At 32.0% G+C, this 15254-nt stretch overlaps 1 protein-coding gene across 1 annotated transcript in view; it reads left to right on the top strand.

Annotated features, from left to right (window-relative positions):
* The window catches only part of LOC132752007 (protein disulfide-isomerase A5-like), a 32831-nt gene extending 18100 nt beyond the window's left edge, over positions 1–14731 (top strand). The window contains exons 14-25 of the mRNA XM_060742240.1: positions 162–174; positions 647–712; positions 1246–1385; positions 1967–2037; positions 2438–2566; positions 3372–3564; positions 4141–4208; positions 5060–5141; positions 7644–7656; positions 8382–8450; positions 9258–9508; positions 10375–14731. Coding sequence (XP_060598223.1) covers positions 162–174; positions 647–712; positions 1246–1385; positions 1967–2037; positions 2438–2566; positions 3372–3564; positions 4141–4208; positions 5060–5141; positions 7644–7656; positions 8382–8450; positions 9258–9508; positions 10375–10523 — 1244 coding nt within the window. The 3' untranslated portion in view covers positions 10524–14731. The remainder of the gene's footprint in view (positions 1–161; positions 175–646; positions 713–1245; positions 1386–1966; positions 2038–2437; positions 2567–3371; positions 3565–4140; positions 4209–5059; positions 5142–7643; positions 7657–8381; positions 8451–9257; positions 9509–10374) is intronic.
* Positions 14732–15254: the final 523 nt, after the last annotated feature.

Genomic DNA, 15254 nt, shown 5'->3' with positions numbered 1-15254 from the left:
GTGTAATGAGTTATGTCACTTTATTGTTTATATTTCACTTGTATTATTGCCTTAAAACTTGTTTTTGTTACAATTTTATATCACCTGTTGTTTATTAACATATTCCATAATATATTATTGTGCATGTATGTCATAACTGTTTGATTCTTGTTTCTTTTCAGTGAAATACTTTAAGTAAGTATGAACATTATTTATAAAAACTTGCATTATTTATATATATGAAAATACATTTTCAATCAAATGCAGTCCAGACTTTGCAAAGTAAATTCTTAGATTGACCTTTATTTAGACTACATTGCATTTTTATGGACTTTTAGATTAAACTTTGCTTGTGTCAGTTGAATGAAATGATGAATTTCCAATTTCATGTGTGAAATGATAGTAAATGTCTATTGCATGTGCAGATAGCAACATTCAGGTTGTTGTCACATGTAGAGGTCAAATGTTCTGGTCCATATTTTAGTGACTTTTGCAAATAGTTTGAATTAATTTGGACCAAAAAATTTAGTACCATAACACAGTGTGCTAATGTTACAAATATTTGCAGTTGACATAATTATGGTTATTTAAATGTGTAGATCCATGAATCAATTTTGGAAGCAATAAGAATATATGAATATGGCTGTATATTTTTTGTTGTTTTCAGAAATGGTGTAGAAGAGTTTGATTTTAATGAAAGAACGGCAGATAAAATTGTTGATTTTATGAGAGAGTAAGTAGTATTTCTAAAAAAAATCCTGTATGTAATGTAAAAATTCAAAATTATTTCTTCACAAACAACCGATAATAATATCTTTTACAGCATACTTTTGATACAAGACTAATAATATCTGACACATGTTTGTGGTTCAGATCGGAATATCTGTCCCTCGATCCGAACCGAACCGCAAACATGTTAGATATTTTCTCTTGCATATTTTACCTTATTCCATCACATTTTAAATAAAGCAATTTTCCATGTAAATTTATGTCATTACACTTGTAACTATTTTCTTACAAGAAGAGCATATGAAATTACAACTTCATTCATAATCGTAATATTACGTCATACTAAGCATGCCATTGTACAACACGTGACTCATCTGGCACCCACATGCCAGATGAAATTTCCAACATTAAAAACAAACGGAAAAACACAGTCTGATATGCAAGAATACATATTATTTCCACTGTGATGTACAGAAATTAGACTACATCTGTCGTTGATAAGGTTACAGGAAACATAATTTTCTGTAAATATTTCAGTCCAAAAGAGCCCCCACCGCCCCCGGAGCCAGAAAAGTCGTGGGAGGAGACTGAGAGTGATGTTGTACATCTGACAGATGATGATTTTAAACCTGTACTGAAAAAGAAGAAACATGCTCTAGTTATGTTTTACGCTCCATGTAAGTCGATGTTTATAGTGAATATTACAATAATGATTTAGTAACAACCTGTCCACCCAGTTAGCTTAATAGGGAGAGCATAGGATTTGTAATCAACGGATCTCTGGTTATTTCCCCAGGTGAGGCAAAGTTTCATATTGAAAGTTTATCTTGGACATTGTGGCTAATTATCATTTGTTCCTCTCCTATGATTCAGATAGGATGTTGGTTAAATAGACGGTTACTTGCAGAGAAACTGGTAGTTTACTGGTTTGTTATCCAGTAGAGCCAGTTAGGTGTACCAATTGCCAAGATATAGAAAAATGTGTCAATATCTGCATTTAAAACGAAACAAACAAACTGTATTATAATATACGCATGATTTTGTAAAACATTTTTAGTAATTTTTATGTATATGATTTTCCATTTAATTTTATAAATTTTATCTGACAATTTGGTGGACAGCAATATGTCTTATATTACTAATCTCCCCCTGATACAAATGCTTTTTAATGGAGAATATGGCAATAGCTTGAAAATAAACAAAATATTAACTTGTACACCATAAACATACCTACATAATTTTATATATTGTATTACAGGGTGTGGTCATTGTAAGAAAGCTAAACCAGAATATATGTCCGCAGCAGCTCAGTTTAAAGATGACACAAAGGTCAGTGTCCTTAGTGCATTAATTTGACATCCTTCCAAATACAAACCTGTCCTTGAAGACATTTATTATTAAAGCAAACTTTCATACATGATTTTGTTTAAACCAAATATTATCGTTGCCATCACAGCTTGTCTGTTCTGAAAAGAACTGTTTTGAAGAGAACGTCCAGCAAAAATGATAGCTGCATCATCATTGTCATGCAAAAACTTCGATGTTGCTCATCATACTAACATTTAAAAAGTTATCATCCTAAACTTGAAATACTTGCTTATCATGACAAGGTGCAGTTGTAAGATAAGGTGCATAATTCCAAAAGCTTTAATTTTTCAATAATGTCCCTTTTTAACGTAGAATTTCTGTCAGAATTGTTTGTTGACAGTTATTGCTATGATTATTTCAGGTAATGTTTGCAGCCATGGATTGTACAATACACAGGACTTCATGTACAGCTCATGATGTTAGTGGATATCCTACATTTAAATATTTCAATTATGGGAAAAATGCACAGAAATATATGGGAGGAAGGGAGGTAAGTGTGTTCACTTAAACAGATTTGTATAAAGTCCCTTCTTTAGTCTATATAAGGTCATAGTCCTTATGGAAAAAGAAGTTGGAAATGAGAATAGGTTTTGAAAGATTGTGTGTTGAAAATGAATTAGAAAGATGTGGTGTTAGTAAACCAACCTGGATAAGATTATATTGATGAAAATGTGAGAGTTATTGCAAAATTGAAAATTATTTTCTCAAAAATAATGTTATTCTATTCTACACAAGTTAATTTTTTCTGCTGTAAGATAATATAACTTTACATTACATTATTTGCATTTTACCATTTTTTTTGCACAAATTTGCAATCCACAAATTTAAGACCCCACAAGTCCCATAAAAAGTGTCCTTTGTGACAAAAGTATGATATTGAAATTTCATGTACATAAAATTAAGTGAATTCACAGTAAATAGGCAACTGAATGATTATCCTTTAAGGCTAAGAGACCAACTTAATTTTCTTTTACTCCGACTGATAAGTGTAACACAGTAAAAAGGGTCTCCTTATAGCATGTATAACATTTTTCCAGCAACATACAGTAACTGTAAAGTTAGATGATGCCAGCAAGTGTTGTTGTAAGTCATGCACAATTGGGACAATTACATACTTTCATAACTTGAAAAGACATAATGTTACCCTAATTGTAAACTTATTGAATCTTAAATGTTCACATTAAATTTGAATTAATTTGAATTAATAAAGGATTTGCTTGGATCTATACTGCGATGATCAAGAAACAGTTTCTGACATATATAAATGTATCAAATGTTTTGTTTTATTATGCCAGGAACCAGACTTTATAAAGTTTATGAAGGATCCCCTCAATACAGAGCCGGAACCCAGCAAGCCTCCATCACCTTCCCCAGAGGAACACTGGAGTGACGTGACTGGTTTCCAAAATGTGGCCTTTCCATCGGGAGAAAATTTTGAGAACTTTATAAAAGAACATAACTCAGTTCTTGTCATGTTTTACGCACCATGTAAGTGTAGTTTGACATAAATTATATGTTATTAACCTTAAATCTACTGAAGTAATGTATCTGCCATGACTTGAATTTGAGACGGTCTGTTCAAAGTTCAAGTGATTTCAATATCAAATTTAAAAATATTAGCTTATAACAGTATAGAGCCTGGGCGTACTATACAGGTTTGCACGCTTGCCAGGCTCTATACTTGTGGTAAAGGCTTACCTCTTTATAAAGAAGCTATGTTATATAATGTTATATTATTTATGCTTGGTTGTTCTTGTATGCAATTGCCCATTGCAAAATACAAAATGTTATGAATATATGTATACATGGTTTAACCATTGCTTATAGTAAAGAATAAAGATAATTACTTTATTAATTAATTAAAAATTGCAATAACTAAAAGTATTATTTTGCTGTTAGGTTTTAGTCATATTGAAAACTATAAACTGTTCTTTAGAGAAAATTTCTGTTTTGAATGTGTGTTTATATTATGATTGTTGCTTATTTTAAAACAAGGTGTGTTAAAGAATAACTCATTTTTAAACAAGGAGTTTTATAGAATAACTGTATTATTTTGTTTATCAGGGTGTGGTCATTGTAAAGCAATGAAGCCTGCCTATGGTGAAGCTGCTACTTTACTTAAACAAGAAAATGTAAGTTTTATATTGTATATAAATACTTTATTACAGAGGGTATAACAGAATATTTTATATTTAGATTCTAGGGGCATCTTCGGTTGTGCGTTTAAGATCATTGACTTCAATCCACTTGCCTCTCACCTTTGGTCTTTGGATTTTTTTTATCTGAGGAAGCTATTCAGCTTGCTTTTGAAACATTGATGGTTCTAAGCAGGTGCCCATGGTGCCTGAAGTAATGCACAGAAGGGCACCTCGGAGGTCTTCCTCCACCAGTACAATGTCGGTGTGATGTAAACCCCAATCAAACAAACAAACAAATATTTAAATTCCTGTAAAACTTTATATTTCATGTATTCTAGTTAACATTTTTGCCCAATAGTGCTTGAAATATTGCATTAAGGTACAAATGTTTTCTACCCTCCACCAGAATGTGTCCATATGACCTGTACAATATCAGTGTGTCTTAAACCTTTACATGCTGGAAACCAGAGTGATCAGTTGAACCACCAATATAGAACTAGGCCTACATATCTATGCTGTCCAAACAGGCTCTACTATTAGATGACCAATTTCTAATTCTTTGTCATGATATCCCTAAAACTAATAATGGGTTGTTCCAAAATAGAAGCTGGAGCAATTCAGCAGGACAAGGTGAAAGGTTAAAGAAAAACAGAAATTACAGATGGAGTCAAATAGAAAATTTTTATAAGCTTTTTTAAGACATAAATAATCTATAATTGCGGGTGTGATACTTTATATAATTGTGGGTGTGATATTTTATATAATTGTGGGAGGGCGTGTTATTTTATATAATTGTGGGTGTGATATTTTATATAATTGTTGACTTGATATTTTATATTTTACAGCATGCAGGAATTTTAGCAGCTGTTGATGCAACTATAGATAATGCATTAGCTAGTAAATATGAAGTGAGAGGTTATCCTACACGTAAGTTGTCTTAACTTTATGTGTAAAAAAATACATAGGAGCCGCATCATGGCAAAACCAACATAATGGATTTGCGACCAGCATGGATCCAGACCAGTCTGATCAGGATTCATGCTGTTCGCTTACAAACCCTATAACAAGTAGAGAAACTGATAGCGAACAGCATGGATCCTGATCAGACTGCGTGGATGCGCAGGCTAGGCTGGTCTGGATCCATGGTGGTCGCAAACCCATTATGTTGGTTTTGTCATGATGCGGCTCATATTATTCTTATATTTATTATTATAGAAGTCAGACTTGATTATTGAACAGGGTCCGTACCTGAGGCCAAGTGGTTACGGTCATTGTTTTCAAACCACATTTCCCTCCCTGCTGTAGGTTTGAATGTCATATTGTACTTAGGAGTATTTCATGATAGGAAACAATCCAGCTAGCTTACAGAACATAGGTGGTTCCACTAAGCTGCCTGTTTGTGCTTCAAACAATGCATAGAAGGGCATCCGAGGTCTTCCTGCACCAGTAAAGCTGGCATTGTTATATGACTAAAAATGTGTTGGTGTGACGTAAAACACACACAAAAAACATAGGTTATTGAACTATGATCTAAGAGGAGCAGTGGTATTGGTGTCTGGCTCACTATCCAAGGGTTATTCTCCCCCCCCCCCCCATAGATATAGAAAGCTGTGACATGCCTTTATACAGCCATGTGACTCAAATAGCCACTCAGTCACTCATGTGACTCAAACTCAACAAAAAACTTCAAGAAGATATTTATACCCCCAAAAACAAAGTTTGGGGTCATCCGGTGGTCGGTCGGTCCAGGTCCAGACGTCCGTTGCATTTTCCTTGTCCGGAGCATAACTTGAAGACTAATGGTTGGAATTCAATATAACTACATACAATGGTCAAGCACATTGAGAGGAAGTGCAGTGCTCAAGAACCATAACTCTATCTTGACTAATTACAGAGTTATTGCCCTTTGTTACTTTTCCTTGTCCGCGGCATAACTTGAAAACAACTGGTTGGAATTCAAAACAACTTCATACAATTGTCAAACATAATAATGGGAAGTGCAGTGCACAAGAACCATAACTCTATCTAAAGTAATTACAGAGTTATTACCCTTTGTTACTTTTCCACTGCGGTGCACAAGAACAATAACTCTATCTTGACTAATTACAGAGTTATTGCCCTTTGTTACTTTTCCTTGTCCAAGGCATAACTTGAAAACTACTGGTTGGAATTCAAAACAACTTCATACAATTGTCAAACACAAAATGGGGAAGTGAAGTGCACAAGAACCATAACTCTATCAAAAGTAATTACAGAGTTACTGCCCTTTGTTACTTTTTTATTGCTTTCTTTTGTCTGGACCATAACCTGAAGACTAATTGATGGAATTCATTATTACTTCATACAATGGTCAAGCACATTGAGAGGAAGTGCAGTGCACAAGAACCATAACTCCATCTTGACTTATTACAGAGTTACTGCCCTTTGTTACTTTTCCTTGTCCAGAGCATGACTTGAAAACTACTGGTTGGAATTCAAAACAACTTCATACAATGGTCAAGCACAATAAGGGGAAGTGCAATGCACAAGAACCATAACTCGATCTTGACTTATTACAGAGTTATTGCCCTTTGTTACTTTTTCATTGCTTTTTTGTCCAGAGCATAACTTGAAGACTAATGGTTGGAATTCAATGTAACTTCATACAATGGTCAAGCACATTGAGAGGAAGTGCAGTGCACAAGAACCATAACTCCATCTTGACTAATTACAGAGTTATTGCCCTTTGTTACTTTTCCTTGTCCAGAGCATAACTTGAAAACTACTGTTTGGAATTAAATACAACTTCATACAGTTGTCAAGGACATTAAAGGGAAGTGCAGTGCACAAGAGCCATAACTCCATTTTGACAAAATACAGCGTTACTGCCCTTTGATACTTTTCCTTGTCTGGAGCATAACTTAAAACATACTGGTTTGAATTCAACACAACTTCATACAATGGTCAAGCACAATAAGAGGAAGTGCAGTGCACAAGAACTATAACTCCATCTTCAGTATTTATAGAGTTATTGCCCTTTGTTCCTTTCCTTTGTCTTTCTGGACTTATTACAGAGTAATTCAATAAAACTTCATCAATGGCCAACCACATTGAAAGGAAATGCAACATACAAGAACCACAACTATCTTTAATTGCCCACAACCATAACTGTATATTTCAATTCTTTTACAAGGTATTCTGTTACTAGTAACATCCTCATTTCCGAAGCAGTCTTGTGGAGGTATTAATCACATTTAGTGATAGTTCTAGTTTAACTTTGTAATCAATTTTATTGCCACCTGTAATTGATAAAAGTTGAGCATTGAGTTTGTTATAGTTATTTGATAATGTTGGGAATTTTGTTCATAAATCAAATAAGTGTTGATATAATTATGCAACACATTTTAATGTATTTAATGTAAACTTTTATTTTGTTACTCTATTTTACAGTTAAATATTTCAAGTAAGTATATTATCTTTTTTTCCTGTTTATATAGTTGTGTGACAATTTTGACATACAACTGATTATTTATATTTTTGAGGGTTTTTTTAAGTAAATTTGATTTGAAATATCAGTTGATCAATGGACTCTATGTCCTCTGGCATTGAACCACTATGGGTTTGAATCTGGCAAGAAACTCTGGATTCTTTCATGTAAGAAAGCTATCCCTCTAGCTTATATAAGATCAATGGTTCTACTCAGGTGTCCACTTGTGCTGGATAGGCACCAAATGTAATCCTTTTCCAATCAAATTGTAAAGGAGCCACAAATATGACAATTAAATACTGACAGACCATCTATTTCTCGAAATGTATGGATTTCAATTTCAAAAGATTAAGTTTAAATCTTTAAATTTGGTCAAAGGGTGGGTCAGACTGTAAAAATATATCACCTTTTTATATTAAAAGGAATTATTTAGTTTTGTTAGTGATATATATATTTTATATTTTATTCAAAATATGATTATACATGTAGATGATTTATACATTAAAACAGACAGGAATCAGACAGAGAGCTGTGTCTGCTCATGGTAGCATCCCTTTTATACATACATAATAGGCAAATTTATAGAAAATGATAAGAAGGTCTATCAATATTAACACTTATTTTGAAGAATTTTGTGAATTACATTATTAAAATACATAAATAATTTTCTTGTAGTAAGTTAAGTTTTGTTCTTGTTTCAGGAATGGTAAATTTGCCTTTGATTATAGTAGTGGAAGATCTACAGATAATTTAGTTGCCTTTATGAAAAAGTAAGTATCTTGGAGTCTCACAACTTCTACACTATCTGTGTGTTTGTTCTTTAAATCAACACATTCAATTTTTATCATTTCCACAAGACTAATATTTAGCCAGATAGGAAATTTATATTCAACAAGAATAAAAATGATGGTATCAAAGATTACCAGCCCCATGTTATATTAGATGCTTAGTTATTTTTAATTGTAAATTATTTCCTAATTATTGTATGATCTAAAAGTATTACCAAACAGTCAATTGTACAACAAAGTATAAATCATAATCAGGAGAAGTATCATATTAACGGGTTAAATTGGATTTTCCCAAACTAACAATATAATCAGACTTATAGCAATGACGACAATACATGGTTTTAACTACGCATTTGCATTAAAAAATAAATGCTGCATTTTGTTCTTTATTGCATATTTCTGTATTCAAGGATCATTACTTTACTGTAATCATTAAATGTAACACAACAATGATGTGATTATAGAAAATTGAAGGTTTGTTTAAATGATATAGGTGCAGGTGGAGTTAATACATATACATTTGAGCCGTGCCATGACAAAACCAATATAATGGGTTGGCGACCAGCATGGATCCAGACCAGCCTGCACATCTGTGCAGTCTGATCAGGATTCATGCTGTTCGCTTACAAACCCTATTACAAGTAGAGAAACTGATAGCGAAAAGCATGGATCCTGATCAGACTGCGCAGATGCGCAGGCTGGTCTGGATCCATGCTGGTTGCAAACGCACTATGTTGGTTTTGTTGTGACACGGCTCATTTGTATAATTATTTTGTTTTGTTTGTTTAGTCCTAAAGAGCCAGGACCACCCCCTGAGGCAGAGCCAGCCTGGGACACGGTTAAAAGTGCTGTAAATCACCTGACTGGTGATAACTTTAGCTCATTTACAGCCTCGAAAGATGCTGTCCTCGTCATGTTCTATGCTCCATGGTGTGGTCATTGCAAGAAGGCCAAGCCAAGTTACCAGGGAGCTGCAGATAAATTAGGGGATAGTCGTAGAGCTTTAGCTGCCGTGGATTGTACTGCTGCTAAAAGTAAAGGTTAGTATGCATACCTACCATGTCTTGTTAATCTAACTTACTTTACTGATATCAACTGATGAAGCTTAATAAAGCGAAACATGAATTGATAAACTGTGTGGGCTTGTAAATCATTTTATCATATTTATTGAATTTCCCAGTATGACTAGGCCAGGTTACATTATGAATGAGACCAAACTCAAACTCAGGGCTATTGTGATACAAATTTTAAAGGTTGTTAGTCAACATATACAGCCTGTGTTAGATATTACGCATTATTGTTGGGCGCTCAGACATTTTATAGACTTTGACCCATCTTAGATATATATTGTCTTACTGTGTTACATTGACATCACTTTTGTTTAAATGTTTTGTATATTTTGAAATATATCATTTGATACAATATATTAGTCATTGAGATCAGAATTGCACTTAGTTTTTTTATGTCATCCCAATAGCCTGGTTATATTAATTGTATGGATGTATGTGAAACTATAGTTGTGGCAAAAACTTAAAATTTGGTTTCAGGATTTGTAAGGGTTTAATCTCAGTTTTATTATTTATATAGATATTAAGCAATAGTAAATTCTAAGATTTGTTTGGTGTAATTAAACTAATTATAGTGATTGTTAGAAAACATGGTGTTAAAGTTTGTTGTCTCTTTTCCTATTCAAAACATCAATGTTCTAATATTGTTTTTAAGATAACACTGAAGTAGTTTGATTCACTTAAAGGAGAAGGTTGCATTTATTTTTCAAGTAAAGGAAAAAAAAATATGACAAAATGGAACTACCGTTTATATTGTAAAAACTTAGAAACATGTATATCTTGTTTATCAAGTTCATCACCTTAGAAGAATTAGTCTTGTGAATGTGTTTTATTTTCAGATTTATGTTCCAAAGAAGGCATTAAAGGATTCCCGACAATAAAGTTGTACGTTAAAGGTCAGTTCCTCGTAGAATACAGCGGTGATAGAACAGAAGAAGAGTTCTTTAAATTTATCATGAACGCCCCAACGGTGAAGGAAGAATTATAGAGTTAAAAGATCTGTCTTTGTTTTATGTTTTAAACCATGTCATATTTCAGTTTCCATTACTTGATTTATTAAATTAACTTTAAGCCAGGTCAGTTAAAAAGTGTTTCCTTGAAAGAAAATGTTCACAAGATTTTATGACTTTCAGAAAATTTTTCATGAATTTGTTCCAATTTCTAAAATGATTTTGTTCCAATTTCAAAGACGATTGTATTGAAAAGATTCAGTATTACTTTATTTCTTTTGATAATTGGAGGATATTTTCTTTGGTGTATAGTTGTAGGTAATATTGATATCTTATTGTATAAGATTCATTATTTAACATTTAGATACCTTGAATTAGTTATTTTTCGATTTATTTATTTCGGGTTGATTTAAGTTACTTTACTAACAATCATTTGATACTCTGACATCGAATATTTGTCTTTAAAAAAACAACAAAAACCATTTCCATAGTAGCATTTTCATTAGATTTTATATGTTTATATAAGTGTTAGGTAATTAATACTGTTTTTGTCATTGTTTTATTAATGATGGAATTGTTAAGAATGTTGTATTCCTCCCATTTTGTAACATATAAAATGTGAAATTACACATAAAATGACTAAAATGTTGATAATCTGTAACTGTTGTTGATCGTCACCTTCAAGAGACATGATTACCGTATTAAAACATAGTTGTATGCTTAATTTAAAGCTGCATGCCTCCAAATGAGCCAAAATATGGAAAGAAAATCAGACTTGAAAAATACATGTATTAGGATTTTAAGAAAAGTAAAACCAAGTATTATGTTATCTGTATTTAATGACTGATTTTGCTGTATTTATCTCCATATTTCGACTGTGTGACTAAACACAGTGGGGTTATTTTTGCATATTTTCATTTCTATTTTGTAATAAATATGGATTTTAAGTTGTCCTTTGCAATGTGTAAATTACTTTCTTGTTAGTTCACATTATTTTTTCTAGTTTAATAATATATTTTCAGAATTTTGATGAAAATACAGTCTAACTTGCCCATGCGACCACGTGTATTAAGCGACTTTTGTCTTAAACGACCACTTTAAATTCCCCCCGATCATTTTCTCTCTATATCTTTAATGTATTAAGCGACTTTTGCTCAACGCGACCAGTGACCGCTAATTAGTCACCTAATTGAGATACATCTTTTCATTAAACGACCACTTTTACCTGTCAAGTATTTGTGTTTTTAGAGAACGCCGCCTTGTAATGTCAAGTGTCAACAATCAACACACAACAAATAAACGTGTGAAAAACTCTATTTCCCAAACCGTTTTAGCGTATGCAAATGAAGTTAAGTATACGCGTGACGTGTATTATCCAATAATATCGGATAAATAATGCAACGCTCCGCCCCTACTGAGATGGTGTATACGCTTCGCTTGTTGACATTTAGACTGCATTGAATTGACCTTGAACTTGATCAGCAATTAAATTTATCGTAACAATTAGATGTACGTTTGTTTATTTCAAATGAAAAAAAAGCACAACAGAAAACATCTTCACTAATAGGGTTTTCGTGTTGGAGACAAGGAAAAACAACGGAGAAGTTAACAAATTCTGGTAAAAATGTCAAACATGTACGTAATGGATAAAAACTATTTTGCACCCCGTTTTGTCAATAAATATCAGAAAGTTATTTATTACTTTTGCATCCATTTAGATTATCGGAGCGTACTAATTATTCAACATTTATATAAAAATGAATTTGAAAAACATTCCTACCGCATAAGAAAGATGTCATTTATAAATTTTGACTTTTATATCATGCTGACTGTCTTAAGAGACCGTTTCGTTAAGCGACCGTTTTGGGTCTTTCCCTTGCGCGGTCGCTTAATACACGTTTGACTGTATGCATGTTTCTGGAGGCATGCTGCTTTAAACAAAATCAACTTTTTGTGATGTGTTTTGTTCCACACATAAGAACATAATAAATGAGCCATTTATGTGGACGTCATAATCGTAACATAGCCTTAAATTGTTTACCTGATCTTGTATACTGACAACAAACAAAATTTTGAGCCGCTTCACGACACAACCAACATAGTGCGTTTGCGACAAGCATGGATCCAGACCAGCCTGCACATTCGCGCAGTCTGATCAGAATCCATGCTGTTTGCTATCAGTTTCTCTACATGTAATAGGGTTGGTAAGCGAACAGCATGGATCCTGATCAGACTGCGCGGATGCGTAGGTTGGTCTGGATCCATGCTGGTAGCAAACCCACTATGTTGGTTTTGTTGTGACACGGCTCAAATAATTGACATGACATGAGTTTTGTTACTGTTCACTTCTCACTTTGCATTTAGTATTTGAAATTGTTTGTTCACATGTTTATGACTTGTAATAATTTTTTATATTGAATTCACCAAAACAATTCAGGTTCAAAACTGCTGACATTTTGTATGAAATCTATAAATTGTATGAAATTTATAAATATGACAAGATATACACCATTTATCACATAAACCGCAGTGCAGAGGTGAAATAAAGCCATTTAATAAGAACTATTTTAAATATGTGATAAATAGAATATTATATTTGTATAGATCCAATAACAATTGAAAAATTAATTGAATTTGTTGGATAAAACAATGCTATGCCCTCCAGACGCTGGCATAATATGATTTTATTCAACTTGTTTAATAAATTTAGTATTAAACCTACACTCATTCAATATCCTCTATGTATTGTTCTAATTCTTTTGACATGTCTGACTCAAGTTTCTATTAAAACAAGCAATAAATTTGGCAAGATTTGATAATAAAGTGTTATATTGTCTGGTGTTGTAATGTATTTACAGATAAAGCTAACTTGCAATAGTATAATTGTGTTGGGAATGTGCTAACAAGTATGGTATTTTTTTGTTCAACAAAGCAGCTTAATTTATGGCCTTTCTATACCTGATATATTTTGTTATGTTTCGTTTGCATTTTTCTGATTGCTTCTTATTATTTTAATCTTTATAACTAAATTGGAATCATTGTATTTTAAAGTAAACAAAAAATTTTCTTTCTTTATAAAGTTCAAATATGAGTTTCATAATGCCCTAGAGCATGTTAAATGTGTATCATCAGAAGAAGTGCTAAAAGATAAATTATTTGTCATTATAGTAGCAAAATGTATACTTTACTAAATGCCAAAAAAGAATAGCAGTAAAAGATGGTTCAAGTAATTAACTAATGAATTGATTAACGTTTTGGAAACTTTAGCAGGACACTAGAAATTGAAAAGCTTTTGAGAAATAAAAATTAAAGCATTTATAAATGGGCCTTCAATAAGATTTCACTGAGTATTATTTTTTATAGTTGATGCTATTAAAATGTTAAGCGGATATTATTTTTGACATTTGAAAATTACATTGAAGCTTGGGGCTGGGAAATTAATTATGCATATATTAGTGGTGGAGCTTTTCTGACTAGGGTAAAAGGAGGGACAGGTGTGTTACGACAAAAAGTGAAATTGTTCAATTTTAGACTGATATTAATTAGATAATCTTTTAAGTTAGTGAAGTTCATGGCTCTATGAACTTCAGGAATATTTCATACTTTATAATTTATAATAAAAGGTATTATACATATTGTAATGAAATCCAGATTTTAATATAGAAAACTTTACATGTATTTGTGATTTTCAGTTACATTTTTATTACTTTTACAAAGCATATAAAAGCCTGACTGATGGGATAAATTTACTACTTACATCATTTTTTTTTGATTTTGAAGAAAAATTATTTTTGGATTGGGGTGGGGGATATTTTAAACCCTGTAATATGATATTTTCTAAATGTATAAAAATATGACTTTGTCTGATTTTTCAATAACATAACAAATTAGATTTTGGGGTTTTTTTTATGTTTACTGATAATGCAGTGTATTTTTGTATTTCATTGTTGAAAAAAGAGACAAATGTTCCAATCCATTTTTTCTTCAATTTTCCTCTATTCTTTTAAAAGCTGACATTGTACTTATTAAGAAAATTAAGACTAGTAAACATTTTTTTAAATTAAAAAAAACTAGGTAGAATAGCTAACCATTAACTTTAGCTTAAATTTTTCTAGACTTTTAATTCTGTCCGAAAACGGGCGATGGTGCTAAATTAATAATTTAAATTATAAACCAATTAGAGAATAAAAAATCAAATGCAGAGTAATGGTGCTACACTAGTGTTTCAGAAATCCCCCCCCCCCCCCCCCAAAAGAAAAAGGAAAAAAAAAGAAGAAAAAAAAAAACAACTTGAAATTGACCTTTTTATGAATGATAAAAGACAGTAAAATATGGCAGATCATATCTTCATATTGGTCCCTGATGCAAGTAACTGACAATACATAATATATGGCCATATTATCCATGTAGTTCTTTTTAGAAAAATGCATGTTTTCAATGGGTAATATGGCAGATTATAATCTTCATATTGGTCCCTGATACAAATTACTAACAATACATATGATGTTATGACCATATTAATTAAAAAAATATTTCTTTTTATAAAAATGCAAGATTTCAATGGTTAATCACGACTTTTATATAAACTATATATACAACTGCTGTCAAGTAATGAAGTAATTTTTTGTTTTATAAAGTCCTTGTAAAGATTCTTGACAGGTTACATTGCCGTAAATAAATGATAACTTATTTACTTCAAACTTACAATATTATTTATGTGGTGAAGGTAAAGAATTCTAAGGAGACATAGTATGTTTCCATAGATATTT

This window comes from Ruditapes philippinarum, unplaced genomic scaffold (genome assembly GCF_026571515.1).
Source record: "Ruditapes philippinarum isolate M1 unplaced genomic scaffold, ASM2657151v2 ctg3167_1_1_1_1, whole genome shotgun sequence".
NCBI classification, from domain to species: domain Eukaryota; kingdom Metazoa; phylum Mollusca; class Bivalvia; order Venerida; family Veneridae; genus Ruditapes; species Ruditapes philippinarum.
This window is presented reverse-complemented; position numbering and strand designations above follow the sequence as displayed.